Source organism: Oryctolagus cuniculus, chromosome 12, assembly GCF_051225735.1.
Source record: "Oryctolagus cuniculus isolate XC-2025 breed Fujian yellow rabbit chromosome 12, ASM5122573v1, whole genome shotgun sequence".
NCBI lineage: Eukaryota > Metazoa > Chordata > Mammalia > Lagomorpha > Leporidae > Oryctolagus > Oryctolagus cuniculus.
Window position 1 is genome coordinate 54,487,080 of NC_142878.1, and position 25,536 is coordinate 54,512,615.

Here is a 25,536-nt window from a genome sequence, read left to right on the forward strand (position 1 = left end):
CTGCTCCTGCACCACACCAACGTCACTCTTAGAAGTCTTAATGATTTCAGTATCCATGTAGGTCATCCTTCTGTCATCTGCTTCAGCCACTCATCTCTGTGGCCGTATTCTAGACCTCTAACTCCTCCATATCTCAGTCTCAAACCTCCCTTTCTCCCACCATTACCTCCCGCCTTTTCCATTTCATTCCCTGTAGTATGCTGAGTCCAGTAATTTATTCCTTCACCAGAACCTAACTACCTTTGGTCTTCCTTCCCACTGACTTCACTTTGTTTTTTAATTTATTTTTTAAAAGATTTATTTATTTATTTGAAAGACAGAGTTAACAGAGAGGCAAAGAGAGAGGCCCTCCATCTACTGGTTCAGTCCACAAATGGCTGCAGTGGCCAGAGCTGAGTTGATCTGAAGCCAGGAGCAAGGAGCTTCTTCCAGGTCTCCCACGTGGGTTCAGGAGCCCAAGGACTTGGGCCGTCTTCTGCTGCTTTCCCAGGCCATAGCAGGGAGCTGGATTGGAAGTGGAACAGCCAGGACTTGAACACTATCTTCTTACAGTCATTTATAGGTTCATAATGGTCTTACATTTTATTTTTTTAAAAATTTATTTACTTGAGTTTCACAGAGAGAGAAGGAGAGGCAGAGAGAGGGAGAGGTCTTCCATCGGATGGTTATTTCCCAAATGGCAACAATAGCTGGAGTTGTGCTGATCTGAAGCCAAGAGCCAGGAGCTTCTTCCGGGTTTCCCACATGGGTGCAGGTGCCCAAGGACTTGGGCCATCTTCTACTGCTTTCCGGAAATGGAGCAGCCGGGACTCGAACCGGCATCCATGTGGGATGCTGGCACTGCAGGCAGTGGCCTTACCTGCTACGCCACAGCACCGGCCCCTTTACTTCCTTTCTGAGCTGAATACCAATAATAAGCACTTTGTTGCATATACTTTCTCTCTGTTCGCCTCCTTTGTTTTTGTGGTACTCATTACCCTGTATCTATACCTATGAAACTGAAAGGGCTAGCAGAAAGCAGCCTTGTAGACTGGTCTGCAGTTCATCATCGTGAAACCAAAATGGGTCCTTGATGCTGCTCAGCAATATTCCATCTTCCTAATCCTTCCACTTTCCTTCTCTGATAACTGTTTCATATCCTCAGACTCTTCAAGTCTCCAGCATCTGCTCACACATATTCTTGTGCTGTAGTTTGAACATGAGTTTGTTCTTTAACTCACTCAAATGTTTAAACCTCAAATCTTGGGCTATTTGTGCTCCAAGGGTGGAAGCTTAATCCGTTTATGATGTCTGAAGGCAGAATCTTTGTGACGTCATTAGATTAGAGTTGGTTGCCAGGGTGAAGTCCCATGATGGCATCCTGAGGGCTTTATAAAGGAGAGACCACATGGACAAACATGCTTCCTCACGGTACTCTTAGCTCACCAGGTGATCCCTCTGAATCCTGCCACCTGTCACCCTTAGATCCTGGATTGGTGGGGTACCTGATCTTGGACTGTGAGCCTACAAAACCATTAGCTAAAATGAACTTTTATAGGTAGCCTCTCAGATATTTTAATTATGATAACAAAAAGCTAAGACACTTTGTTCTTTGTTTCAGTAGGAAAATAAAAGCAACACATTTCGAGTTCTCATTACTGCACCTGTGCCCATATACTATGATTTTGTTCCTCAGAGGATGTTGGTTTTCACAAAAAGGGTGAGGGTGCTACTAGACAGAAGCCAGGGTTGTTATAGAATATCCATGAAAACCCCACAATGAAGAATTTATGGGCTAAAATGTCTAAGTGTGTTAAGATTGAGAAACCTTGCTGATGCTTCACGCTCCTGCCCACATTCTAGTGCAGTAGATCTTACCCACTTACCTTTAAGGGTATGACTCAACAATTTTTCCTTTTCTGTAGAGTCACTGTTTTGCTTTCTCTTGTAAATCTCATCAGCCACAACTGTGCTACTATTTTATTTACAAATAATGCCCTTATGACTCTATTTCTGTTTCCAACTGCACGCTTTTCTGCTCTACTTCACAGCAAAACTTAAAAGGAGTTGTCTTCAATTCTTCAATTCTTTATTAAATTTACTCCACCAAAACTGTTCTTACTACATCAGTAATGACTTGCACGTCGCCAAGTCCAGCGGTGTACTCTGCCTTACCTTAAAGAGGCTTTCAGCAGGATTTGATGGTTCCTCTTTGAAGCATTTTCCTTCCTTGGTTTAGAACATATTCTCTCCTCTGCCTCTTAGCTTTTGCACTGTTCTGAGTCTCCTTTGCTAGTTTCTCATTGTCACAATCTAGTCCTCACACTACTCTATTTACATAGACACCACAGTGATTCCGTAATCTTACAGTGTGAAAATCATGTTGATATGGGTGACTCCTAGGTTTTTGTGTGTGTGTGTTTTTTGTTGTTGTTGTTGTTGTTGTTGTTTGGTTTGTTTTTAACAGCTTCAGTTTGTTTCTGTCCTGAATATCCAGCTGCCCCTTGGTGTCTCCACTTGGACGCTCAGTAGTTACCTCAAATTTGACATCAAAAAGAACTTTTTTCTAGCTTACTCCTGCAGTCTTTCTTAGTTAATAACCTCTTTCTAGTTCATGTCAGAGCATTTCAGTGTTGATTTCAACACTTTTCTTTCATCTCCAGTTCATCAAATATCCTGAACGTTTTCTTCAAATATACCCAGAATCCTGTTTCTCCTCACTTTGACTCCCCTCCTAGGCCCAGTCAGAATTACTTGTCTTCAGGATTATTGCAGTAGCTGGTCAGCATCTGCCATTGCCTGCTTACAGTCAGTTCTCAACACAGCAGCCACAGTGACTGGTGTTAACATGGGAGCTATATCATGTCATTCTTCTACTCTGACCTCTCCCATTTTTTCTGTATAATAGGAAAAAACCAGAGTTGTTTTAAAGGACTCCAAGACCCTCCATGATCTGCCGCCCTATTCCCTTACCACTTGGGTCTCATTTCCAGCTCCTCAACTTCTTGTACACTCTGCTCTAGCAGTACTGGCCTTTTTTTCCCAAGTTTCCACTTTTTTTTTTTTTTAATATTTATTTTATTTGAAAGGCAGAGTTACAGAGAGGCAGAAGGAGAGAGAGAGAGAGAGAGAGGGGCCTTCCATCTGGTGGTTCACTCCTCAGTTGGTTGCAATGGCCAGAGCTGCACTGATCTGAAGCTAGGAGCCAGGAGCTTCTTCTGGGTCTCCCATGTAGGTACAGGGGCTAAAGGACTTGGGCCATCCTCCACTGCTTTCCCAGTCATAGCAGAGAGCTGGATTGGAAGTGGAGCAGCCGGGGCTCGAACCGTACCCATATAGGATGCCAGCACTGCAGGCGGTGGCTTTACCCACTACGCCACAGTGCCAGCCCCAAAGAATTAATTTTATAAGTGGGCAGGAAATATGTTCTATACATTAGCCTTAGGTATTGTAAATTTTTTAAAAGACTTATTTTATTTATTTGAAAGACACAGTTACAAAGAGAGGGAGAGACAGAGAGAGGTCTTCCATCTGCTGGTTCATTTCCCCAAATGGCGGTAATTGCCATAGTTGGTCAAGCCAGAGCCAGGTGCCAAGAGCTTCTTCCAAGTCTCCCATGTGAGTGTAGGGGCCTAGCACTTGGGCTGTCTTCTCTGCTTTCCCAGGCTTTAGCAGAGAGCTGGATCAGAAGTGGAGCAGTTGGGGCCATATGACATGCTGACACTGCAGGCGGTGGCAGCTTAACTTGCTAAGCCATAATGCCAGCCCTGTGGTATTGTAAATTTTTAGTATGAGTTAGACCGGATCTTGGCAAAAGGTTCTTCTTTGGCAGTGTGGTCCTAGTTGCATTGCTTTGTATGGAGTTCTTAAGAAGCTTAAGGCTTTGGCCTGAGGCTTCCAAGGATTGTCCCCAAGATTGTAGATGAGAGACAAAAATCATGGCTCCTTAGGTCCTAGATTGTGGAGTCCTCTTGGCTCAGTCTCTTCTTAATGGCAGTATAGGGTCAGGGTATCCTGCTGATTCCCACAAATGAAGGCAGCTGGGGAGTATAGGCCCCTGAGCAGCATCTGCAGCTGGGTGGTTTAGAACTGATGGAGGAACCACTGATAGACCCCGGTACAGAAGGCAGTGAGGAATGGAGCCTGTTCACTCCCCTGTCCAGTCGTTGGGCTAGCCCTTGCATTGGACTCATGGGACTAGGAGGCGTAGTTAGCCTTGTGAAGACGAGAGAAGAGTCAGGCAGCCTCCCTGCCCACCTTTCCTTGGGGCTGAGGAAAGGAGCAACTGTGAAGACCTCTGAGGTGGGAGGAGGACATATAGCTTTGTAAATGCAGAGGTCATTTTCTGGTCCTTAGATTTTTAGATCATCGACCTTCCTTTGTGTTCTCTGCATCTGGGAGAGGAGTTGGAGGTTCTTAGGGAGGAAAAGAGTCCCTGCTTCTTGACCGAGCAGCAGGGCCTGTTCACTGTCTGTCTGCCCTGCTTGGACTGGAACGTCCTCTCAGGCCATTCCTGTAAGGATGCTGTCCAAGAAAAGAGGAAAAAAAAGAAACAGTTTCTTCACCCCGGGTAGCCATTGCTTGTCATGCAACATCACGGCTTCCTCCTCCCCCAGGGAACTGCTGCTCTCCCAAAGGAATGATGGATGGCTTCTCTTCTCTGAGTAACACATTCATTTTTCCATTCAGTTTTCTGAGAGCCTACATCTCATCCCTACTCACTGTTTCTTCTAAAATAGGACCTGTTTTAGGATTAGTTTCTTCTTCCTGCTGGGTATCGATTCCTTTGGCATACAAACAACCTGATTTACTGGGAAAGGATGGGGGTGGGGGTTATAACACCAAACAATGTTATCTTTTTGCAACCTCCCTGAACCCACCCATTCAATGAGGACATCCAGAGTGTAAACTAGTAAGATGTGTCATACTATAGAATTTGGGTAGTGCCACAAACCATGCTCTAAAGTTGGCCATACTCCCCTTCCTACCACACTCCATCTCTTTCTGCAACTGTATCACTTGATCTACATTTCTCCCTCCTGAATTTAGAAGAATATCTTCAAAGCTTTGCTTCATCCCCTAAAATCAGGAGAATTGCTCATATTGGTAGAATCTTCGGAGCAAAATTCATTTCTCTCACACCAGGTACCCAATTCTATTTGGTCACATGTCTTTTTTTTTTTTTTTTTTTAATTTATTTGACAGAGTTATAGACAATGAGAGAGACAAAGAGAAAGGTCTTCCTTCTGTTGGTTCACCCCACGAATGGCCGCCATGGCCGGCGTGCTGTGCCAATCCAAAGTCAGGAGCCAGGTGCTTCCTCCTGGTCTCCCATGCGGGTGCAGGGACCTAAGCACTTGGGCCATCCTCCTCTGCCCTCCCGGGCCACAGCAGAGAGCTGGACTGGAAGAGGAGCAACCGGGACTAGAACTGGCACCCATATGGGATGCCGGCGCCGCAGGTGGAGGATTAACCAAGTGAGCCACAGCGCTGGCCCGGTCTCATGTCTTGTTAATTAAATAGGTTCACTTGTTCCTGAACCATCTTTGACAACCAGTTTCTATATCGCTCAGACCTTATATTCTTCCTAGGTCCACCTCCTTTTTTTTTTTTTTTTTTTTAAGATGTATTTATTTGAGAGGTAGAGTTACAAAGAGAGGGAGAGACAGAGAAAGGTCTTCCATCTGCTGGTTCACTCCCCAAATGGCCGTAATGGCTGGAGCTGAGCCAATCCAAAGCCAGGAGCTAGGAGCTTCTTCCAGGTCTCTCATGCAGGTGCAGAGGCCCAAGTACTTGGACCATCTTCTACTGCTTCCCCAGGCCATAGCAGAGAGCTGGATTGGAAATGGAGCAGCTGGGACTCAAACTGGTGCCTTTATGGAATGCCAGCACCAGAGGCAGACCTAGTGTGCCACAGTGCCGGCCCCAGGGTCACCTCTTTTTTTTTAAGATTTTATTTATTTGAGAGGTAGAGTTACAGACAGTGAGAGGGAGAGACAGAGAAAAAGGTCCCTTCTGTTGGTTCACTCCCCAGATGGCCACAACAGCCAGAGCTGTGCTGATCCGAAGCCAGGAGCCAGGTGCTTCTTCCCTGTCTCATGTGGGTGTAGGGGCCCAAGCACTTGGGTAATCTGCTGCTGCTTTCCCAGGCCATAGCAGAGAACTGGATTGGAAGTGGAGCAGCCAGGTCTCGAACAGGTGCCCACATGGGATGCTGGCACCGCGGGTGGAGGATTAACCTACTGTGCCACGGTGCCGGCCCTGGTCCACCTCTCTTGATTCACCTTAACTTGCTGTCTGGGTAGTCATGTCGGGACCTCTTGGCATCCTTAAGAAGTAGATGACGAGGTCGTCGTCAGGCATCACGTTACCGAGGGGGAGGAGATAGAGAAGGAGGAGCTGAAGAGAGAGCGTCCTCTTCCTGAGGACACGGGCACTGCTGGACAACTGGAAGAAATGGGGTTCTCTCTGATTGTATTCTTTCTAACTCCTGACCATTTCTATGCCCATCTTCTTCCCCACTCACTCTTAACTGTTAAGGCCTACATAGTCCTCCAAAGCAGATTTTCACGGGTACCTCTGTGAAGAGATCCAGTTGGGAAGGCTGACCTACATGAGGCCCTGGGCCCCATTATACAAGGAGTGACTCTTCTGAACATTCAGCCAGGTGACAAGAGTCTCAGACTTGACTGGCTTGAGGCTTCGAAGAGGGTGAAGCAGAAATGCAGACTGGGTACTATGCCTTTTTTATTTCTTTATTCAAAAAGCAGAGAAAGAATTTCCCACCTGCAAGTTCACTGCCACAGATGCCCATAATAGTCAAGCCTAGGCCGGGAGTCAGAAGCTTAATCCAGGTCTCACATGGATGATGGGCCCATCTACTCAAGCCATCACCTGTTGTCTCCCAGGATATACATTAGCAAGATGCTGGAATCAGAGGCAGAGGTGAGACTCAAACCCAGGCATTCAGATATGGGATGTTGGCATCCCAGGTGGCATCTTAACTGCTGCACCAAATGCCTGCCCCCTCCCTTCTTTAAGCATCCTGCCTGACCTCTCATGATGGTGATGATGATGATGATGATTAGAGAGTTATTTATTCATTTGAAAGTCAGAGTTACACAGAGAGGAGAGGCAGAGAGAGAGAGAGAGAGGTCTTCATCCACTGGTTCACTCCCCAATTGGCCTCAACGACCGGAGCTGTGCCAATCCAAAGCCAGGAACCAGGAGCTTCCTCTGGGTCTCCCATGCAGGTGCAGGGGCCCAAGACTCGGGACATCCTCTACTGCTTTCCCAGGCCATAGCAGAGTGCTGGATCGGAAGTGGAGCAGGAACTCAAAGCAGTGGCCACAGCTTTACCCGCTATGGCACAGTGCTGGTCCCCTCATTCAGGTTCCTTGAGCTCACTGACCTGTTATTCTCTCTACCCAGCCTTAGTGTCCTTTCTTTTACCAAGACTACACTTCACAAATCATGAGACTCCTGTTTTGGTGAAGGCACCCACAAAGTATTCCAGGGTTGGATGCTGGTTAAGGGATCCAGTTGGTGCCAGGCACTATAACTTACAGAAAGGAAAAAAGGTATAATGTTGACAACAGTGGTCAGCTCTTTTCCACTCACTGAGGGATTTTAGATAAAATTTTATGAAGAAACCAAGGATGCTAAAGAGGATTCCCCACCTCACTGTGTGAAAAAGGAAGTTGAGAGCTCATTCTTGTCGCTTCTGTCCTGCCATGGAGCCACCGCCCTCTCAGGAAGCTCTTATTTTCTTTCCTTTTTTTTTTTTTTTTTTAAACATTTCTTTGTCTATTTGAAATATAGAGTGACACAGAGAGGGAAGGAGAAAGAGAGAGATCAGTCTCCCATCTGCCAGTTCACTCCAAATGACCGCAATGGCCGAGGCTGGGCCAGGCTGAAGCCAAGAGCCTAGAACTCCATCCAGGTTTCCCATGTGGCAAGGGCTCAAGCACTTAGGCCATCTTCTGCTTTCCCAGGCACATTAGAAGGAAGAGCTGCGGGGCTGACACTGTGGCATAGTGGGTAAAGCCACCACCAGCAGTGCTGGTGGTTTTAGTCCTGGCTGTTCCTCTTCTGGTCCAGCCTTCTGCTATGGCCTGGGAAAGCAGTAGAAGGTGGCCCAAGTCCTTGGGCCCCTGCACCTACATGGGAGACCCAGAAGAAGCTCCTGGCTCCTGGCTTCAGATCAGTGCAGCTCTGGCTGTTGCGGCCAACTGGGGAGTGAACCATCCAGATGGAAGACCTCTCTCTCTGTCTCTCTCTGCATTTCTCCTTCTCTCTTTGTGTAACTGACTTCCAAATAAATAAATGAACCTTTAAAAAGTTGTATGTGGTGTTGAATCTGTATAGCACTAATTTGCAAGATCTAATCCAGAAGCCACTAGTTTTCAACCTCTAGACTCCCTTACCTGAAATTTTTTTCTTTTTGTTTTAGATTTTTCTTTTTGTACCTGAAAAATTTTTTTAAGATTTATTTATTTGAAAGGCAGAGTTAGAGACAGAGAAAGTGAGATCTTCTGTCCACTCCTTCTCTTCCCAAACGGCCATAATAGAGCTGGGCCGATCTGAAGCCAGGACCCAGGAGCTTCTTCCAGGTCTCCCATGTGGGTGCAGGTGCCCAAGCACTTGGGCCATCTTCCACTGCTTTTCCAGGCTCATTAGCAGGGAGCTGGATCAGAAGTGGAGCAGCCAGGACTTGAGCCAGCACCCTTGTTGGTTGCTAGTACATCAGGCAGTGGCTTTACCCACTACACCACAGCGCCAGCCTCTGTATCTGAAATTCTTTATTTATTTATTTATTTATTTATTTATTTATTTATTTTTGGACAGGCAGAGTGGACAGTGAGAGAGAAAGAGAGACAGAGAGAAAGGTCTTCCTTTGCTGTTGGTTCACCCCCACAATGGCTGCTGTGGCCGGCGTGCTGAAGCTGGTGCACCGCGCTGATCCGATGGCAGGAGCCAGGTGCTTCTCCTGGTCTCCCATGGGGTGCAGGGCACAAGCACTTGGGCCATCCTCCACTGCACTCCCGGGCCACAGCAGAGAGCTGGCCTGGAAGAGGAGCAACTGGAACAGAATCCAGTGCCCCGACCCGGACTAGGACCCGGGGTGCCGGTACCACAGGTGGAGGATTAGCCTATTGAGCTGCGGCGCTGGCCTGTATCTCAACATGGTGCTGCACATTGGTCGGGTTAATTGGGTAGGAGAATGTCATGTAATAGGTGCCTTCCTGGACCAAGGAGCCCCAGGGCACATCTGTGCAGAGGAACAGGTGGAACGGAATGATTGGAAGTAAGGCTTTACTTGTCAAGTAGAAGAAGGAATAGAGATTGACTGTTGGTAATCCTGGCTTTCTTGTATGGGTCACCCTCCTGTATCTTACTTCCTCACTCCTTACCCACTTGCCTACATGGTCCTCAGGTTTCTTGTAGAATGTATAGAACAACAGCAGAAGGATAAGAACACAGTGGTGAATGGTGCCCATCAAGTGAGGAGGAACATGAGTAAAGTGGAGTACGGATCCCAGGTGGGAGAGCCAGAGGTTGTACCCAGCGTGCCAGGGTGCCGCCCACGCTTGTACCCAAGTATGCTCCTAATTTCCCAGGTCCTTTTATCCCTGAGTCTGATGCTAGCATGTATTCACACTAACCAGGCAACCAAGTAAGGGAGGTATGAGATGGCTGAAGATGATGAGGCGTAGAAACATTCAGCTGGTGGGAGTCAGTTTTCAGACTGTGTCATAGGATCCAGATCTGGGGAGACGTCTACTGGCTTCCCTTACCCCATTATCCCTATTCCCTGACACATACACCTCCCCCCCCCCCCCAAACCGAGTTAGGAGACGTTTTCTTCCCCTTTCAGGACTCGAGGGATAGGAAAGAAGCTTTAAGGTCAGGTCCTAGAAGAGAGCAATGGGCCTGGAGTGATCAAGAGCTTGGTGTGGAGACTGGAGCAGCTAGTACTCACCAAGGGTGAAACCTACAAGGAAGGTGAACAGCAGTCCTGCAGAGGCTCCTGGATCTTATAGCCTTTCCCAAAAAGCCAGTGACTGGGGACAATTTGCCCAGGCACAGCCACTGTAAGAATTCACAGAGATCAGCAGAAGAGGGTCCCAAGGAAAGAGAGAGAGATAGAAGACAGGAGTTCAGAGGGAAGCACTGAAGGAACTTAGGGATCCTAACAGCAAAAAAGCGTAAGGTGTGGTACAATCCATGGGACTGTGGGATGAGAAAATCTGGGCAGGCAGAAGAGTGACGTGCTACCCTTACTTTGCCTTGACGACTTTGCGTTTTGCTCTGTGAGCTTGGATCATTTCTTACAGACCAGCCAGCCACAGTCTTCTCCATCTCCCTAAATCATCATCTGACTTCTGGTTGTGGACAGCTGAGCTCTGTTTTGTCCCTCTTCCTCAAAAAATTAGACTGCTGGGGGGCCAGCGATATGGTACAGTGGGTTAAGCCTTTGTCTGCAATGCTGGCATCCCATATGAATACTGGTTCAAGTCCCAGCTGCTCTACTTCCATCGAATTTCCTGCTAAGCAGAAGATATGGCCCAAGTGCTTGGGCCCCTGCCATCCACATGGGAGACCTGGATGGATTCTAGGCTCCTGACTTCAGCCTGGCCCAGCCTTGGCCATTGCTGTCTTTGAGGAATGAACCAGCGGATAGAAGATCTTGCTGTCTCTCTCTGTAAGTCTTTCAAATAAATATTTAAAAAAAAAAAAAACAACAACAAAAAACTACTCTTGGGATGGTCCTGCCTGCCTACAGTTTCTCCTTTCTCCACACCCCTTTCCACCTAATGCCTCTTGCTAAGAAAACATCTTAGCAACTAACCTGGAAGATTTCAATGGCTGAAACAAAGCAACAATGGCAGAAAACAAGATGGCACAAAAGACTCCAGCATTCAGGTGGGTGAGGGCAGACACTTTGGGAAAGGGCAGAGACAGAAATCAGTGCATTCCACCCATATTTCCACCTAGCTTTCCCAGAAGTTACAGGTATTAGTGAATTCAAAAATGTATTTATTTTCATTTTATTTGAAAGGAAAAGAGAGAAATCTCCCCAAATTTAATTACCCAAACAGCCGAAACAGCTGGGGCTGGACCAGTCCAGGACAAAGCTAGGCGTGAGTAGTTCCATCTGGATCTCCCATATGGGTGGCAGGGGCTCAAGTACTAGAGCTATCTTCTGCTGCCTCTGGAGGGTAGGACGCTGGATTGGAAGTAGTGCCAGGACTTGAATCATGCACTCCATTGCAGGCATCCCAAGTGGCACCCAAACTGCTCCGGTGCCCACCCTGGTCTATTACACTTTATCTGCATCTCGGAAGGTTTTACCTCATCCGCACAAATCCACTCACGACATCATTGGTTTTTGAGGATGTAGCTTATGCTAGGCAATGGGCTAATAAGGCTTCTCCCTAGTCTCTCCCCTGGTTCAGTCACACGGCAGTGATTAGAGAACCCACAGAGGCAGGGCAGCTGCTGTGGTTCTGGCCACACTGGCACCCTGGCGCGCCAGGCAGCTCCCATTCTGCACACCCTGTCAGTCCTGTCCCCTGAGGCACTTCAGATCATACAAAATCCTGGAAATGAGACAGGATACACATTCCTTTTTTGGAGGGAAAATACCGCACCCCAAAGCAGCAGTGCCAAAAGGGGAAATGGAAGTGTGTGTGTGCATGGCTGGGTGGAGGAGGTGGCCAAAGAACATGCAAGTAATTAACAAGTGTGAGGGATGGGGAGAAGTGAAGGTAGTGGGGAGCACCTGCCTGTAAACCACTTTTAATACTATTGATTGCACCTTGCTCAGGTCATCACTTACCAGTGAACTTCAAAAAAGTTTGTAGAAAATGGAGTTAAAAAATAAGTTTATTATGGTACAAAACTTAAAAGATTTATTTATTTGAAGGAGTGATCTTCCATCTGCTGGCACACTCCCCAAATGCCCCCAGTAGCCAGGGCTGAACCAGGCCCAATCCAGGAACCAGGAGCCAGGAATTCCATCCAAGTCTCCCACACGAGTGCCAGGAACTCAAGGTACTTCAGCTATCATTTGCTGCCTCCCAGGCACATTGGTAGGAAGCTGGATCAGAAGTGCAAAGTAGCCAGGACTTTAACTGGCTGGCTGTTACTGAATGCCAATGTACCAAGTAGTAGTTTAACCTGCTGTACCCCTGGTGCAGAACATTTTGCACCATACATACATAGTTCTTTAGTAACACTGAACTTTTGGAAGACCCCCTCCCCCCCCCGCCTTATACTTCAGTCCCATGGGGAGGCAGAACCCAGGGCTGCAGGTAGTTTCTGCACCGATGGCATGAGTGGCAGGTCTTACCAGTGGTGGCACGGATAATGCAGGTAGGGATGTGTGGTCCACAGGGTGTCAAGGGGTGTTCTTTTTGCCACACTGTAGCCTGAAAAACATTTGTTGGACCATTAGTGGAGAGAGGAAGGAGAGAAACGACTGAGAATGTGCTCCAGGTATAACAGCCTTCTCACCTTGCAGTCCCCAGAGAGACTGGTCCCAGCCAAGACCCAGTAGCTGGAGGAAGAATGTGGAAAACATGGGGCCTGCGCTGTGGCGTAGCAGGTAAAGCCGCCACTTGGGATGCTGGCATCCCATATGGGCACTGGTGCCAGTCCCGGCTGCTCCACTTCTGTTTCAGCTCCCTGCTAACACAACTGGGAAGGCAGCAATGGATGGACCAAGTATTTGGGCCCCAGCACCCCTCTGGGAGACCTAGAAGAAGCTCCAGGCTCCTGGCTTTGGACCAGCCCAGCTCTGGCCATTGTAGCCATTTAGGGAGTGAACAGCAGATGGACGATCTCTTTCTCTGTCCTTTTCTTTGCCTCTGTAACTGCCTTTCAAATAAATGAATCTTTTTTTAAATAATTATTTTCTTTTTAAAGATTTATTTTAAAAAATTATTTATTTATTTGAAAGGCAGAGAGACAGAGAGAGAGGTTTTCTATCCACTAGTTCACTCCCCAAATAGCCACAATGGCTGGAGCTGGGCCGACTGAAGCCAGGAGCCAGGAGTTTCCTCCAGGTCTCCTATGCCAGTGCAAGTACTTGGGCCATCTTCTTCTGCTTTCTCAGGCCACAGCAGAGAGCTGGGTCGGAAGTAGAGCAGCTGGGACTGGAACCAGCACCCATATGGGATGCCGGCACTGCAGGTGGTGGTTTTGCCTGCAGCACCACAGCACCAACCTCAATAACTAAATCATAAAAAAAAATACGGAACACACACACACACACACACACACACAAAACTGTTCTCTGGACCACACCACTGGGAGACCATATTTTCCAAGAAAATGCTTCCTGTATGAATGAACAAGAAAGGAAGGGCACTTTCTGTCTTCCCTTCACTCAGCCAGTCATTGTTATCCCTTCAGAACGTGGTGTCAGTGACTTAGGCTGAGAAGAATAAGGGAATTTTGTAACCTTGCCAGCCCTGGCCTCACAGGATATATATATATATATATATATATATATATATATATATATATATATACACACACACACACACACATATATATGTATGTATATATGTATGTATATATATGTATATGTATATATATATATATATACACATATATTCTGAAAACTCTGCTTTTCAAATAAATAAAATCTTCAGAAAAAAAAAGCCTCGTGGATTCGTGTCACTGCCCTTGTAGGCAGGTGGTGGGTAAAGGCTGGCCAGGGTATGTCTCTGCCAGATCTCAGTTTCCCCACCATCTGCTGGAGGCTCCAGTTGCCAGCCGCATCGTGCTGCTGCAGAGGGAGGCCAGGAGAGGAGTCTGACATGCCGGAGCAGGGGAAGAGGTGCAGAGGCTGGTCACCATCTCCCCTGCCATCAGTCAGGACAGCCGTCTGAGGGAGCTAGGTGTACCTTAGGAACACTACTCTGGCTTGGTTGGGGTACCCAGGCCACCAGTGGGGAATGGAGGCCACTCCAGAAGCCAGAGAGAGTACCATGTGGATTAACCCACCTTCCCACCCCTCTGTCTATGGGTGCCCCTGCATGCAAATCATAAGGGATAATTATGCCTTAGTTGTCTGCTGAATCTCCCCCTGGCATACCTGGCCTGATTTGTCTCCCCCAAAGAGAGGAGGGGAGGCCCTCACTTGCTGCCCTCCTCCTCAGATCCTTCCCCCAAGAGACCCAGAACTGACCCGCAGAGTGTTTGCAGGATTTTAGGGGCTTCAGCCAAGCCCCAGTGACAAGATGAAGAACAAGTATCCCAGACAAAGGGAGTGGCTGTGGTTTTGGCCGCTCAGTGAGAATACCTGTGTACCTCAGCCCCTCTTGTCCAGGTCTCTGGTTTCGAAGCAGTGGAGTTGAACCACATGTCCACTGTTGGTCCTTATCCTAGTGGCCAAGGGGAGGGTTAAACTCCCCAGACTTCTCTGAGGACACAGGGTTTGGCTCCAGAATCCCCCCCTCTGGACAGAGAAGCCCCTTGAGAGGGTGAGTCACCTAGATCCTTCACCCTGCCCCCTGCCCCCTCACTTGTCCTCCTTGTCCACCCTCAGTGGACAGGGCCTGGCTATTTTTGCACTTCACATCGGTATTGCTTGTTCCAGGGTCCCAGGTTGATCTTGTGTGGAATTCCACAGCCAAAGCCCAGGACTGACCAAAGTGTAGGCTCCTCTGATCTTGCCCAGCATCCCACTGGTCTGCAAGGTGCAGAGTCCGCCAGTCCCGTCCAGCTCACCCTGGTGAACACTTCTGACTGGCTCACGCCACTCCATCTCCACTTCCTTCGCACTTTCCAAATTCGCCTCACTCAGCACCCATGTCTGACCCACAGGTGGAAGGGGGTTGGGGGCAGTCATTTCTGGGATGGAGCCCAGGAGATTGGGTGTCTGAGCTAGGGCACTGGGTGCCCATAGCCTATATTCTGCCAGTGCTGACTATAATTAGCAGGCCGGGCGCTGCGGGGTGGGAGTGAGTTCCCGAGCATAGAGGGCATGCAAGTGAGACAGCGAGCAAAAGGCTGGTGTCTCCTGAAGGTGACTAAAAGGATGGGGTCAGGGAGGCAGGGGTGTGGGCATGGGTACTGGAGAGTCCACACACTTGGCTACGCCGTGTGAGCCCCTCTAGTGCACTGAGTAGCTCAGCTACTCTAGCCTTGGCATGTTACCTTGGGGTGGTAGTGGGGCGTTGGTGGCGGGAGGACTGACATTTGGAAGGGCTGGAGACCTGGTTTCGGCGCCCTTCTCTCTTGCATCTGCTCACCTGCAGCCACCCAGCAAATCCGGGCCATGAGCGTCGGGGGCTCGGCACATCCTCCCTCTGACTTGGAGTGCGCTTCCCCTCCAGTCCAGAAGAACGGCCTCGGGCTCCCCATGCCCGCCCGCAGTTCCCCCTCCTGGCCCCCGTCTCCGGATGAGGACCCTGCTTTGCCTCGCTTCCCTCTGGAGGAGCCGGGCCCCCGGACCCCGGGGCCAGGAAATCTCCCCTCTCCAGCCTTGTCCCTGGAGGAAGACGAGCAGGAGGAAGTGGATGAGGACGATGAAGGCGCGACGGAGATCGAGGGCATTCGCAGCGAGGAGCATCCGAGCCAGTTTTTCGCCGAGGCGCGGAGGCTGCGGGAGCAGAGGCTGTTGCTAGATGAGGAGGTGTCGGTGGGCGGGCGAGCGTACGGGGCGCACCGGGTGATCCTGGCCGCGGTGAGCAGCTTCTTCCGAGAGAGGCTGCGGGCGGGCAGTGGAGGGCCTCGGCCCCCCTTCAGCCTCGCTGTGGCCCCCGGGGGCTGGGAGGCCTTGCTGACCTTTGCCTACGAGGGGGTGCTGGGCCCCGCCCCGCGCGGGGAGGTCGTGGCGGTGGCCGAGGCTCTGGGAGCGCCCCGGGTGAAGGCCGCGGCGCAGCCGAGACGCCAGGGAGCTGGAGACGCCGGGGAGGACGACGAGAAACCCAGTCAGGCGGAGGAGCTGCGGGAGAACCTGCGCAGCATCGAGCTCCTCTTCCGAGAGGGCATCGGCTGTGACCTGGAGCTGGAGGCTGGCGGCTGCCGGCTGCAGGGTGAGGGCTTGGGGCCGTTGCTTTCTGCAGGTGCATGGGCCACCCGAATGTGTGTGCAGGCAGCAGGTGATTTGATCCCTGCGGCACCCAGAATTTCCCTCAGGTGGCCTCTGGAGCCTCCTGTGACCCCAGGAGCTGGGCATGCGCCGTTGAGTTGTTTTCCTAGGCGCGCTGACAGATTTGTGCTCGGGCTCTTCCAGTGCCCGGTAATGAGGAATTTCCCGCCAGCTGGCTGCAGCGGAGGGTACATGGCAGCAGAACAAGCAGAAAGTGATTGCCTCACACAGGGATTAACCATAGGCCCTGCTTGGCACCCTCTGTGCAGGACACGGGGTAGGCCGGAGGAACCTTGGTGGAAAATCCCCGGTGTATCCGCTCCCTAAGTGTGCTTGACCCCGGGAAGACATACAGGTCTTGCAGCCAATGAGCAAGGTCTGGTGTTGTTTTGCCATAATCTTAAAGCTACCAGGGCACGCACTTTGAAATTAGCTCTGCTTATCGCCGAAAAGCCAAGGAGGGCTTAATGAGTATTATCCAGATTTTACTAACAGCTAGTGAGGTACTGGGGCGCCTGGGATTTTCACACAGGATCACCGATAGCTAGTGAGGTAGATAACCACTCTCCTTAGGGTCAGACAAGGAACGTTAGACTCGAAGATGCTGGCTGGTGGGAGCTAGGACACAGGCCCTCGGCCGCCAGTGGGGTCTGCTTTCCCAAGGACATGGCCTGCCTCCCTGCTCCCGGGCAGCTCCATCAGGACCCACAGGGCCCCGAGAATGGAGTCAGAAGGTGGACATACGAAAGTTTACATTTACAAGGGATTAGTGGAGAGATTATGTAGTTCAGCTGTTAACCCTTTACCACGCAAGAAGCCAGATTCCAAGGTATGTCAAAGTCACATAGCTACCGCTCAGTAGAGGAGTGACTGGGAACCATTTCTGGGACTTCTTAGAAGGGAAATAATCCCAAAAGTCTTTATTATCATTTCTGATAGCACTAGAGAGAAGGAAGATTTCAATTTTATGATTATAAAATTCTCTCTTGGATTGAAATTTTTAAAAAGATTTTTTAAATTTATTTCTAAAGATTTATTTATTTATTTGAAAGTCAGAGTTACACAGAGAGAGAAGTGAATCAGAGAGAGAGAGAGGTCTTCCATCCTCTGGTTCACTCTCCAGATGGCCACAATGGCCGGAGCTGTGCTGATCTGAAGCCAGGAGCCAGGAGCTTCCTCCGGGTCTCCCTTGCGAGTGCAGGGGCCCAAGGACTTGGGCCGTCTTCCACTTCTTTCCCAGGCCACAGCAGAGAGCTGGTTCGGAAGTGGAGCAGCTGGGTCTTGAACCAGCGGCCATATGGAATGCTGGCACTTCAGGCCAGGGCGTTAACCCGCTGTGCCGCTGTGCCACAGTGCCGGCCCCTGGATTGAAAATTTAAACATATTCATATCATTGCTTTTATTTCTCTAAGAATCTTTCCGATTGAATGTTCAGGAATGGGTCACTTGAGATCCGAGGGACAGTGGTAGGAGATGGATACAAGTGGCTGCCGGCCCTTTCATAGGAGGCTCTGAGCTCTGGGTTGGTTGGTGGTGTGGAAACTGAGATGGCTTAGCTTGTTTTGAGGAATCAATTCTCTCAGGCAGTATACATTTGAAATCCATCACTGGGGTGACAGAAACTAGGGAAGCACCAGGCCACTGTTGCTTAAAAGGCTGTGGAAAGCATTTCGACAACAACTGCCCTCCAAGAGAGGTGACCACGCCTCACGTTCATGTCTCATGGTCAAAGCAGCATGTGTTCATAAGCTTCGCTGGGAGCTGGGCCGCCACGATATGGGATACTGGCACCTCAGGTGGAGGCTTAACCTACTATGCCACATGCAGAGAGGTGACATGCAGAGAGGATTTCTAACATCATTTCAAACACATAGCAAAGAGAATGCAAATGAGCCTTCGGGTTGGCACTGTGGTGCAGTGGGTTAGTCCTCTGCCTGCAGTGCGGGCATCCCTTAGGGGCACTGGTTCTAGTCCTGCTGCTCCTCTTCTGATCCAGCGCTCTGCTATAGCCTGGGAAAGCAGTGGAAGATGGCCCAAGTCCCTGGGCCCCTGCACCTGCTCCTGGCTTCAGAACTGCGCAGCACTGGCCATTGCGGCCAACTGGGGAGTGAACCAGCAGATGGAGGATCTCTCTTTTTCTCTGTTTAACTCTTTCAAGCTTTTTTCTTCCTTTCTTTCTTCCTTTCTTTTTTTTTAAGATCTATTTGAAAGAGTTACAGAGAGAGGTAGAGACACAGAGAGAAAGGTCTTCCATCCGCTGGTCACTCCCCCAGATGACTGCAATGGCCGGAGCTGCACCGATCTGAAGCCAGGAGCCAGGAGCTTCTTCCGGGTCTCCCACGTGGGTGCAGGGGCCCATGGACTTGGGCCATCTTCTACTGCTTTCCCAGGCCACAACAGAGAGCTGAATTGGAAGTGGAGCAGCCAAGACTAAAACCTTATGAGATTCCGGCGCTTCGGGCGAGTGCTTTAACCCGCTGCATCACAGTGCTGGCCCCAGCTTTTTTTTTTTTTTTTTTTTTTTTAAGATTTATTTGTTTATTTGAAAGTCAGAGTTACATAGAGAGAGTGGGAGAAGCAGAGAGAGAGAGAGAGAGAGAGAGAGAGAGAGGTCTTCCATCTGCTGGTTCATTCCCCAGTTGGCTGCGGTGGCTGGAGCTGCACCAATCCGAAGCCAGGAGCAGGTGCAGGGGCCCAAATGCTTGGGCCATCTTCCACTGCTTTCCCAGGCCTTAGCAGAGAGCTGGATCAGAAGTGGAACAGCTGGGACTTGAAATGGTGCCCATATGGGATACTGGCACTGCAGGCATCAGCTTTTACCCACCATACAACAGCGCAGGCCCCTAAATAAATCAATCTTAAAAAAAAAAAGATGAGGCCGGCGCCATGGCTCAACAGGCTAATCCTCCGCCTGTGGCGCCGCCACCCCGGGTTCTAGTCCCGGTCGGGGCACCGGATTCTGTCCGGGTTGGTCCTCTTCCAGGCCAGCTCTCTGCTGTGGCCAGGGAGTGCAGTGGAGGATGGCCCAAGTCCTTGGGTCCTGCACCCCATGGGAGACCAGGAGAAGCACCTGGCTCCTGCCTTCGGATCAGCGCAGTGCGCCGGCTGCAGCGCGCCGGCCATAGGGGCCATTGGAGGGTGAACCAACGGCAAAGGAAGACCTTTCTCTCTGTCTCTCTCACTGTCCACTCTGCCTGTCAAAAAATAAAAAAAAAAAAAAAAAAAAAAATAAAATAAAAATAAAAAAATAAAAATAAAAAAAAAATAAAATAAAATAAACTCAATAAAATTAAAAAAAAAAAGATGAACCCTCAACCACCCAACAGCTGGACTTGCATATTTATTTCTACATATTTTACTATATTTGTTTCACCTCTATTTTTTAAATAGTTGTAAAATAAATGAATGACATTTTATTTAAATATGACAGTGCTTCAAAAAGTTTATGAAAAATGGAATTAAAAGTATGAGTTCCTTTTGGTGCAAGTTGCTTTTTCATAATATGTGAAAAATGCTTTCTATAAAAATTATGCATTTATTTCATTTTTTGCACCAAAATAAGCTCATTTGAAGCTCCATTTTTTCACAAAATATTTTTTAAGACACTGGTCCATATAATTTAAGTTTATTTGTTTTTATATATTTGAAAGGCAGAGCAAGAGAGAGAGAGAGAGACAGAAGGAGAGAGAGAAAGAGTGCATGCTCCATCTTTCATCAGCTGGCTTACTCCCCAGATAACTGCAACAGCAAGGGCTGGGTCAGGCTAAAGCCAGGAATAGGGAACTCAATCCAGGTCTCCCACCTGGGCGTCAGGAACCCAAGTACTCGAGCCATCATCTGCTACCTCCCAGCAGGAAGCTGGATCGGAAGCAGAGGTGCAACTCGATCCCAGGCGCTCTGATGTGGAATGTGGGCATCCCTGGCAGTGGATTAACCAGCTGCCCTGCGACACTGGCCCTCCCCTACAGACATTCCATATGGGCACCGGTTGGAGTCCCAGCTGCTCCACTTGCAATCTAGCTCTCTGCTGTGGCCTGGGAAAGCAGTGGAAGATGGCTCAAGTCCTTGGGCCCCTGTACCCAGCTGGGAGACCCGGAGGAAGCTCCTCGCTCATGGCTTCAGATTGGCGCAGCTCCAGCCATTGCGGCCAATTGGGGAATGAACCATCGGGTGGAAGACACCCCCCCCCCGCCCCCACCTCTTCTCTGTGTAACTCTGACTTTCAAATAAATAAATATAATCTTTTTTTTTTTTTTTTTAAGAAAAGAATAGTCCATAGGTAAGTTGAGTATCTCAGTTGAGTTGGTTTAGGAGGCATCTGAGCTATGATTGTTTGACAGTGTTGTTAAAAGGACAGTTTCATTGTTATGAGGGTCATGCCAGTGTTGGTGCACAAGCGTGCTCATCAGTGCACGAAGCCTGACATCAGTGACAGAGTGGGGAATGATCTGCCCAGAAAGCCACTGCTCGGAAAAGGAAAATAACTCACATCCTTACTCTAGAACTCAGAGTCTTTACAATTAGTAGTTGAGTTAGATGATTTTAAAGTTTCCAGGTTCCTTCCTTCCTTCCTTCCTTCCTCCCTTCCTTCCTTCCTTTCTTTTTCTTTTTAAGATTGATTGATTGATTTGAGAGGCAGAGTTACAGAGAGAGGGAGAGACAGAGAGGAGTCTTTCATCCTCTAGTTCACTCCCTAAATGCCGCAAAGGCTGGAGCTGGGTCACTCTGAAGCCAGGGGCTGGGAGCTTCTTCCTGGTCTCCAACACAGGTGCAGGGGCCCAAAGACTTGGGCCATCTTCTACCGCTTTCCCAGGGCATTAGCAGGGAGCTGGATTGGAAGTGGAGCAGACTGGACTTGCTCCCTTATGGGATACTGGCACCTCAGGTGGAGGCTTAACCGGCTTAACCTACTATGCCACAGCGCTGGCCCCAGGTTTTCAGGTTTCAATTATCATCGTCCCATGAACTATGTACCAAGGTGGGGAAATGCTGTGTAGAGGACAACAGAGCACATGGCAATCTGAAATGCTGAACACTAGGCAGCAAATGAGGTTGGGTTACAGCCATTGCTGAGTTGTCCCGTTTCTTGGCAGAATCTGAGAATGGCCTGTGGAAGCAGCTCTTGTGGCTGTAAGGAAAGAACTTTATTCCATGCATGATAGAGAGAGACCTATATAAGTTGCTGTCTGTATCATCCTTTCTGTTGATTTCCAAGACTTTTTCTAATTGGCCTAGACTCAAAACTCCAACTTCAGGCCACTAATGCGAGAATCAGACAGGGTGCTTGAAAGTATTGAAGTAAAAACTCCTGGGATCTTCATCCAGGCTTATTGAATCAGAATCTCTAGTGGTGGGTCCCTGCAACCTGCATTGTCTGCATTGTCACAAGTGCCCCCAGTATCCTGATGCATAACACAGTTTGGCCTGTAGCCTTGGGTCGGTGGCCCAAAATTGGGGTTGGCAGGTTGGAGTAGTGCCTGGGAGTCTCTAAGCGCTCTGGGTCCTCCTCTGCTTCTTCCCCCTCCTGCAGTGCACCGAGCAGCCCTGGCCTGTGGCAGTGAGTTCTTCGGGGCCATGCTCCTGAGTGGGATGAGAGAATCCCAGGGCACGGAGGTATCTCTGCGCACCATGTCCTCGCAGGACCTGCGACTCCTCGTCTCCTTTGCTTATTCTGGGGCTGTGCGGGCAAGGTGGCCAGGACTGCTGAGAGCCGCACAGGCTGCCCTGCAGTACCAGAGCTCTTCCTGCCTGGACGTCTGTCAGAAAGCCTTGGCTCGAGGCCTCAGCCCTGCGCGTTGCCTGGCCCTGTACCCCATGGCCGAAGCCCCTGGACTGGAGCGGCTCTGGAGCAAAGCCCGTCAGTACCTCCTCACCCACCTGCCTGCTGTGGCGTTGTGCCCCACTTTCCCTTCTTTGCCAGCTGCCTGCCTGGCTGAGCTCCTGGATAGCGATGAGCTCCACGTGCAGGAAGAGTTTGAAGCCTTTGTGGCTGCACGGTGTTGGCTAGCTGCCAACCCTGAGACCGAAGAATCCGACGCCAAGGCCCTGCTGCAGTGTGTCCGTTTTGGCCGCATGTCGACTAGGGAACTTCGGAAGGTGCGGGCAGTGGGGCTACCCTCACCTCTGCCCCCAGACCTGCTGCACCAGGTCATGGTGGAGGCTGAGGTCCCAGGTCAACAGAGGTGGAGGGAACCTGATCAAGCACTGGTGGTGATTGGCGGGGACGGGATCAGACCAGACATGGCCCGAAGTCAGCCATCGCAAAAAGTGTGGTGGGCCCGGGCCTTCCGCTGTGGCATGGGACTGGTACGGACTGTGGAGTGGGGGCAGCTGCCTGCCTTGCCTGCCCCAGGGCGCTTCAGGCACGGAGCTGCAAGCCTAGAAGGAAGTGAACTCTATGTGTGTGGGGGACAGGATTTCTACAGCCACTCCAACACTCTGGCTTCAACTCTCAGGTATGGGCCCCTAAGAGTGGGTAGGGTATGGCAGGGCCCCAGGTGAGCAGGGCAGAGAAATTGCTGATTCAGCCAACTGCAGACCCCCCACCCCCTACCTCCCACCTCCCATGCCGCCTGCCTGCACCTTGAGTCACTCTCTCCATCTCTTGTCCCATTGTGTCTAGGTGGGACCCCAGTCAAGAGGACTGGGAGGAGGTGGCACCTTTGTGCCAGGCCCGGAGCTTTTTCCCCCTGGTGGCTCTGGATGGACAACTTTATGCCCTGGGAGGACGATGCAATGGTGCTGCCCTCAATTCCGTGGAGACCTATAACCCTGAGCTCAATGTCTGGAGGTGAGTGGGCAGGAGGCCCTCCCAGGGCAGACCGGGAGACTCAGAGTGGGAGGAGAGTTGAAGATACCTGTGGCCTGATCTTGTGTCCTGTTCTTCCTTAGGCCAGCACCTGCGCTTCCAGCACCATGCTTTGCCCATGCAGCTGCCATTTTGGAGGGCCGCTTGTATCTGAGTGGTGGCTCTAGTGGGAATGGCCAATTCCTCGCCTCATTACTGCACTATGACCCCAAACTTGAGAATCCAGGAACATTTCTGAGCCCTATGGGGGTGCCTCGAGCCGCCCATGTCATGGCTGCTCTGGGTGGGCGTTTGTATGTAGCAGGAGGACTAGGAGAGGCTGGGGACCTGCTGAGCTTTGAGGTCTATGAGCCAAGGACTGATAGCTGGAGTCACCTAACACCTCTGCCCTCTCCCCACGTCGGGGCTGCAGGTGCTGTGCTGCAAGGGGAGCTACTGGTGCTGGGGGGCTACAGCCACCGTACTTATGCCCTCTCCCACCTTATCCATGCCTATTGCCCTGGGCTGGGCCGGTGGCTCTGCCTGGGAACTCTGCCGAGGCCTCGGGCCGAGATGCCTGCCTGCATCCTGACTCTGCCCACAGTGCAGCACCTGACTTCGACTCCCACCCTGCACCAAACCAAACCTGCTGGGTGAAGGGTGAGCAGCAGTGTGAGGGTGGGAGGAAGGGGAAAGGAATAGCATAGGAGAAGGGCAGAGATTATGAGAGGAGAAAGAGAGGACTTTGTTCTCCTTAGTATTTTATTCTCACATAAGACTTCACAGCTCATAAATTGCTTTTGTACATTTGATCTCCACTAAGGAAAAGGTGGTTGCAGAACTCCTGAGGATGGGAAGACAGCTCGTACCTGGGTGAAGAGAGGAGGCCCAGGAGCGACTACGTAGGGGCTAGGGACTCTTGGTGGGGAGAGTGGACCTGGTAGGGAAGAGAGTCAGGAAGCTCCAGGAGCCAAGGAGTAGGAGCCATGAGAAGACAGTTGGAGAAATGAGTTGGACTCATGAGTCAAGGAGGAAATGGCGGGAAGGCCGTCCATGGGTGAGTTTGAGGAGTGTGGGAGGGAGGACTTCAATTTTCAGCCCTTCTCGTTCCCAGCACCTGCTCCTACCTACGCTCCTCCCTCTGGACAGTATTCCTTGTCAGGTAGTTTTGTAGGCCTGCTCTAGGGTTTCCCCAGCCCAGTGACCACTGGCTTCCCTGGGGCACCGCTTGGTTTCTGTCTGAGGCAGAAATTCCCACCAGGAGCTGGACAGCACAGGGAGCCTGAGATGCCTCATGGGCCCTCTAGGGCGATGAGCTGGGAGTGGTGTGAAGGGGGAAGGCAGGGAGGCAGACTGAGGAGGCGCCCGCGTGGAGAGGGGTGACGTTAGGTTTCAGGGCATGGGGTGGCTTCTTTCCTTCCCTGCTTCCAGGAGAACTCGGGTATCAGGAGTGAACAGAGAGGAGTTACGGCGCGAGGTCCCAGGTTGTAAGAGGAGGGAGTGGAGAGAAGCGCGAGAGGCAGAGACGACCCGCAAGTCATTTCCCCTTTTAGTTCCTCTCCCCCAGTTATTTTTAACTCTTTTCTTCTAGATTTTTTTTTTAAAAAGATTTATTTATTTGAAAGGCAGAGTTACAGAGAGGCAGAAGGAGAGGAGAGGAGAGGAGAGGAGAGGAGAGGGGAGGGGAGGGGAGGGGAGGGGAGGGGAGAGAGGAGAGGGGTCATCCATCTACTGGTTCATTCGGCTGCAGCTGCCGGACCTGGGCAGGGAGGGGAGGGGAGGGGAGAGGAGAGGAGAGGAGAGGAGAGGGGAGGGGTCATCCATCTACTGGTTCATTCCCTAAATGGCTGCAGCTGCCGGACCCGGGCTGATCTGAAGCCAGGAGCTTTTTCCAGGTCTCCCATGTGGATCGGAAGTGGAGCAGCTGGGACTTGAACCAGGCTAGCACTGCAGGCGGCGGCTTTACCAGCTACCCCACGGTGCCAGTCCCCCAAACAATGTATTAATCCCGACACCAAATGCCTGTCCCAAGCCCCAATACAAGTTTTGTGGTGAATTTAGAGGTATGGACAAGTTCTATGAGAGACCAGAGGAGAGTTGTGGACTCTGCCCAGGGTGGGCTTCTGTTAGGGAAGGCACCATCAATTGGGTGTAGTTTGAATTGGATTTTTTTAAAAAGAAACCTTTTATTTAATGAGTACAAATTTAATAAGTACAACTTTAGAAATATAGTGATTCTTCCCACCATACCGGCCCTCCAGCCTCACCTCCTCCTCCTTCTCCCATTCCCAGTCCCATTCTCCATTAAGGAAAAAACAAACAAACAAACAAACAACAACAACAACAAAGAAAAAACAAACAAACAAAAAAACCAAAAAACCCTGTTCCTCCACAGTCAAGACAAGGGTTGTTGAACTGGATTTTGAAGGCTGCTCAGAAATTCAGCATCAGAGGAGGAGGCATGCATTCCAGACAGAAAGAAAGATGTACGTGGGGCTATGCTGTGCTGTTTCTCCCTGGCAAAAGGGAAGGCAGCATTGCAAAGGGCTTCACACAACTCTGCTGCTGCTGCCGGCCTGCCCTCTTCTCCAGAGCCCTTCTGAAGACGGGGTGCTCCCACCCCACCACTCCCTACGTCTTGCCTGTCGGCATTTCCATTGCT

General features: G+C 50.2%; 1 protein-coding gene and 1 long non-coding RNA gene across 9 annotated transcripts; one reads left to right on the top strand and one right to left on the bottom strand.

Moving 5' to 3' along the window:
* Positions 1-3,434: 3,434 nt before the first annotated feature.
* LOC103351151 (uncharacterized) lies at positions 3,435-15,384 on the bottom strand. Of its 8 annotated transcripts, none has more exons than XR_016217997.1 (4): positions 15,246-15,384; positions 12,335-12,413; positions 9,962-10,071; positions 3,435-4,503 (listed from the first exon to the last, which is right to left on the bottom strand). It is a non-coding gene; the product is annotated as an uncharacterized LOC103351151 (long non-coding RNA). The 8 variants fall into 8 exon arrangements; XR_016217996.1 differs by lacking the exon at positions 9,962-10,071 and adding an exon at positions 12,499-12,541 and having other exon boundaries at positions 15,246-15,375; XR_016218001.1 differs by having other exon boundaries at positions 15,151-15,289.
* Positions 15,272-24,539, top strand: KLHL33 (kelch like family member 33). Its single transcript, XM_008269298.5, has 4 exons — positions 15,272-16,031; positions 21,618-22,542; positions 22,710-22,877; positions 22,979-24,539. The coding sequence occupies exons 1-4, from the start codon at positions 15,272-15,274 to the stop codon at positions 23,529-23,531; spliced, it is 2,406 nt and encodes an 801-aa protein (XP_008267520.4). The 3' UTR covers positions 23,532-24,539.
* The last annotated feature ends 997 nt before the right edge of the window (positions 24,540-25,536 follow it).

Coding starts and splice junctions, on each gene's coding strand:
- KLHL33 (XM_008269298.5), top strand. CDS start 15,272: ATGAGCGTCGGGGGCTCGGCACATCCTCCCTCTGACTTGGAGTGCGCT. Junction 16,032..21,617: donor TGGCGGCTGCCGGCTGCAGG/GTGAGGGCTTGG, acceptor CCCCTCCTGCAG/TGCACCGAGCAGCCCTGGCC. Junction 22,543..22,709: donor ACTCTGGCTTCAACTCTCAG/GTATGGGCCCCT, acceptor CATTGTGTCTAG/GTGGGACCCCAGTCAAGAGG.